General features: G+C 46.1%; 1 protein-coding gene across 1 annotated transcript in view; it reads left to right on the forward strand.

The window, feature by feature from the left end:
• LOC106812777 (zinc metalloproteinase dpy-31-like) overlaps positions 1-4,859 on the forward strand; it is a 17,401-nt gene that overhangs the window by 8,143 nt on the left and 4,399 nt on the right. Inside the window, exons 3-7 of the mRNA XM_014816749.1 lie at positions 1,042-1,143; positions 1,521-1,715; positions 2,520-2,649; positions 3,080-3,214; positions 3,829-3,936. Of these exons, the coding sequence (XP_014672235.1) occupies positions 1,042-1,143; positions 1,521-1,715; positions 2,520-2,649; positions 3,080-3,214; positions 3,829-3,936 (670 nt within the window). The remainder of the gene's footprint in view (positions 1-1,041; positions 1,144-1,520; positions 1,716-2,519; positions 2,650-3,079; positions 3,215-3,828; positions 3,937-4,859) is intronic.

Here is a 4,859-nt window from a genome sequence, read left to right on the forward strand (position 1 = left end):
GTGTGTGTGTGTGTGTGTGTGTGTGTGTGTGTGTGTGTGTGTGTGTGTGTGTGTGTGTGTGTGTGTGTGCGTGCGCGTATGCGTGCGTGTGCGTGTTCTTGAGCGTATACACGTGTATGCGTGCATGAGCGTATGCGTGTTCTTGATGGTGTATATGTGTGTACGTGCATGTGCATGTACGTTTATGCGCGCTTGTATTTGCGTGCGTGCGTGTGCGCGTGATGCCTATAGCTCCTATATTGTAGCTACATACAACATCACGGTATTGTCGCGCGGTATATAGACGAGGAACCATGCATTCGCCTGACTACATAATAACAGGAGTGAATAATAATAGATTATTATAGATAATAATAAATAATAATAGATAATATTACATATGTTATTATTCACTCTTGATAATAATGTGCTTATTTTTTTGCTTTATCATTATATATATATATATATGTAACAAACGCCGTGCGTGAGCGATAACAACACAATATTGATGACACACGAGGATGTTAGACAAGGTCACAAGGGACATAAATGTCTAAACGCTGGCGTATAAATCATAAATTCTTAACGTACATCGCTAAATTTGCAGCTCAATTACACGTAATACGCTCGGAACTGACGCGGGGTAGTGGCATGCAGTGGATCTGAGTCCCGCAGAGACGGTCCAGGTCTCTGCTTCACGCATGTTTATAAATTACTAGTGGGGGGATCCGGCGTTGCCGGGTATGCTTTTGCTACCAAAATATGTTTATGTTACAGGAAAAAGTAGAGAAAAATGTTACTTTAATAATGCAGACGTAGAGCAATGACGTAACAATACAATTAGCATAGTGTGGTAGCATTTCCAATAATCTTACACGCGCATAAATAGAACAAAGGAGCGCGTGAGGGAGTTTTTAGACCCAACTTGTAAATTCTCGTGACGTTAGGACCATCCTGTGCACCCTGAGGATGAGCACCTTGAGCCATGTTAATTGGCGCTTGTATTTTTTAGGTCTTACGCTAGCAATGTGATATACACTAACATGCCATTTATTTTCTCAGGCGCCAAAGAACGCTCACATTAACGTTACGTTGGACGAGCTGAGTACAGCGTGGTACGGACACGCCAACCTGCCCTGTCCCGACTACATGGAATTCCGCTATGTCAGCAATCTGGCAGAGACAGGGCCAAGGTAACGCCATCAACACTGTTCGTCTGCTCTTCTTACTGATATATATGATATATTGGTATTATGCAGTATTGATATTTTTATATGGGCACGATATTATATATATATATATTTATTTATTTATTTAATTGTTTCCTTCATTAATTTTCGCCATTCATTGGTTACTCCCCCCTCATTAATTGTTCATCATGGTATTAATTGTTCCTCACATTAATTGTTCCTCACATTAATTGTTCCCCTCCATTAATTGTTCCACTTCATTGATTGTTTCTCACATCAATTGTTCCCCTCCATTAATTGTTCCACTTCATTGATTGCTCCCCTTCAATAATTACTCCCCCCCCCCGACAGCGGCAGATTGTGGCGCATGAGATCGGACACGCCCTTGGCTTCTGGCACGAGCAGGCGCGCGAGGACCGCAACGACTCCGTTCAGATTCTCTGGCAGAACATCCAGCCTGGCAAGTGGTACAACTTCCTCACACATGACACGCTGACGGCCGGCATTCCGTACGACGTGTCGTCGCTAATGCACTACCTCGGCACGGTAAGCGCACGCGCTAGCCGACGTCACTGAGTAGCGACGTCACTAGCCGACGTCATTGAGTAACGACGTCACTAGCTGACGTCACTGAGTAGCGACGTCACGCACTAAGTAACGACATCACTAGCTGACGTAACTGAGTAACGGCTTACGAGCCACTACGTAACGGCATCGGTACATAACGATACATAACGACCATAATCATAAACATAAGCACAATCGCTACACAACGATGTCGGTACTGTACGTATATCTATGTGCAAAATAAAGGCACGACAAATATTGGCTCACCTGCAAAAGATACGTGCATACTCACGGTTCATACATATCGCACCTGCGGCCTGTATACGTATACAAAGCTGTCGCGGGACGATGCGACCGTGCGTGTTCAGGTCTATACAGGTGTGAACAAGTGTATTAACGCTATATAATAACGCTATATATATATATATATAACGCTATATATATAACGCTATATAATAACAGTTCTCGCCTGGGGCAAATATTGATAATAAACCTAAACAAATTCGGCTCGTCCTATTCGGCCACACTTTTGTAGCACATAGATGGTTGATTTAATGACTGGCGAAACCGAGTTATAAATTACTAATTAATTAAACCGCGAATTAATTAGTTAAGGCAAAAAATAAAAAATTTAATGATATAATAAGTAATGACGAATATAATAATAATTGTAATATATATTTAATAATTGAAATGATTAAGAAAAACGTATTCAATATCTAAATTCATTAATAATAAATTAGGAATAATAATAATAACGCCTATCTGTTTCTTATTCGGCAGGATTTCACGAAATCCTACCCGGACCTGCTGACGCTTCGGTCGCGTAAAGACGTGCTGCAGCAGGTGATGGGAGGCGCCGACAAACTGTCCTTCTACGATACGAAGCTCGCCAACCTAGAGTACTGCAGCGGTGAGTTCAGAGTTGCTCTCTCCTGTAGGGTAGCAGTGGGGATGGCTGTCTATCTGTAGACGTGTGGCATGGATGTAGAGCCTTGATACTATATAGGTGTCGATTGTACAATCAATAATTTTGTAAGAAAGTGGGAGGCGAGGAGGGAGGAAGGGTGGGAGAGCACGGGAGAGAAAGAGAGAAAGATAAAGAAAAGCGAGAAAGAGGTAGAGAGAGAAGGAAATGGGGCGACAGAGACACGGGGCGTTAGAGAGAGGACGAGAAAAAGAAGGATAGAGCGACACACACAGAGGTAAAAATCAGAGAAAACGAGAGAGAGAGAGAAAGAGAGAGAGAGAGGGGGGGGGGAGAGAACGAATGAGCGAGAAAGCGAGTGGTTAGAAGTCGGGACAGATCTGGACGCCTACAACGTTACTCTTCCATCTCGCAGAGACGTGTCAGGATCCGCTGCCATCGCGTTGCTATAACGACGGCTACCAGGATCCAAACAACTGCGACAGGTGCAAGTGCCCGGATGGCTTCGCCGGTACATACTGTGACCGAGCCGCATTCAGCATTGGCGCAGGTGAGCGCGCCCTCTATGTGGTTATATCGGAAACTAATTCTTTTGCATCCTTTTTAGGTTTGTACGCACACACACACACACACACACACACACACACACACACACACACACTGGTCTTTTTTGGCGCACGCCGCACGGGCAACGCACAGCCCCGACTCCAATGCGCGTATATAGCTTCTCTCGCTCTTCATTCGCCCGTCATGTAATCCGCTTGCTCAAGTCTATTATATTCATTATAGGCGTCAGGCTGTGTTTTTTTCGGCTGCTGTCGAGACTCGCTCTTCACACTGAGACTGTGATGACATGACATGATTAGCATCGATGCTGTTGCTGATGTTGTTGTTAGTTGTGTATTGTTGCTGTTTGCTGTGTGGTGTTGTTGTTTGTTGTTGGTGTTGCTGCTGCTGCTGCTGTTTTTGTTTTTGCTGTCGTTGTTGTTGCATCTGCTGTTGATGTTGCGGTCGCTGATGCAATGATTATTGTTTATTGTGTGTTGTTACTTCGTTGCTCGATTGCTGCTCGCCTGTCTGCCTGCTGCTGATTCGGTTGTTTGTTGTTGTTGTTGTTGTTGTTGTTTGGGCTTATCAGACTCCATGTGTCGTGCGTATTTGATGACAACTGCGGTGGTGACTATGAGGTGGAGTGTGGAGACGAGGGAGTGGTGCGTTCCCCACGTATCCAGGCGCGCTCTGCCACTACAGCAGTGCAGCTGGTTAGTCAAGGTAAGTTACCGTAGAGAGTTAGTCAGGGTTAGTTATCATGGAGAGTTAGTCAAGGTAAGCTATTGTAGAGAGTTAGTCTCTGTTAGTTATCACAGAGAGTTAGTCAATGTAAGAGTTACCTGTTAGAAATGTTAGTTAGGCTGAAAGGGATGCGTTTGTCGTATTCAGGTACTTGACCAGATAAGTGGTTACCCGAGGTACGTATATGTAGTATCACAAGTGTACAGACCTTGTATCTTGCTGCAGCATATATTGTACCCTGTGTTATCATATAAACGTACTTGCGCCCTGAATGAGATCGAATTGAAGCCGGTCAATGGAGAGGAGGAGGGGCAGGAGGAGGAGTGAGGGGGCGAGGAGAGTGAGGGAGGTGGGTGGAGGAGAAGAGCGGAGATAGTAATGGAGTAGGGGAGAAAGGAGGAGGAGGAGGAGGAGGAGGGGGAGGAATAGAAGGAGGAGCCGGAGAATGTGATGGAGATCGAATGAGAAGGTCATGAGGAGGAGTAGGGCAGGAGGAGGAGGAGGACGAGGAAGACAGGAGGAGGAGGAGGAGGGAGGAGGAGGAGGAGGAGAGCGTGAGAACGGTGATAGAGACGCGGAATGAAGTCCATGGAGACGGAGTAGGTGCAGGAGGAGGAGGAGGATGAAGAGGAAGGAGGGGAGAACGTGATGGAGTGAGGGGGAGGAGGAAGGCGGAGGAGGGGAAGAAGAGGAGGAGAGGGGGAAGGTGATGAAGAAGGGGGAGGGGGGGAGGAGGTGAGGGGAGGGAGGGGGAGAAGGAGGAGCAGAGAAGGTGATGAGGATCGGAATGAAGACGGTCCATCTGTGAGAGAAGAGTAGGGGGCAGGAAGGAGGAGGAGAACTAGTAAGGAGGAGGGAGTAAAGGTGATGACGTGTTAGGGGGAGGTAGGAGTAGGGTAGGG

The sequence above is a fragment of the Priapulus caudatus genome, unplaced genomic scaffold (genome assembly GCF_000485595.1).
Source record: "Priapulus caudatus unplaced genomic scaffold, Priapulus_caudatus-5.0.1 Scaffold686, whole genome shotgun sequence".
Classification (NCBI taxonomy): Eukaryota; Metazoa; Priapulida; class Priapulimorpha; order Priapulimorphida; family Priapulidae; genus Priapulus; species Priapulus caudatus.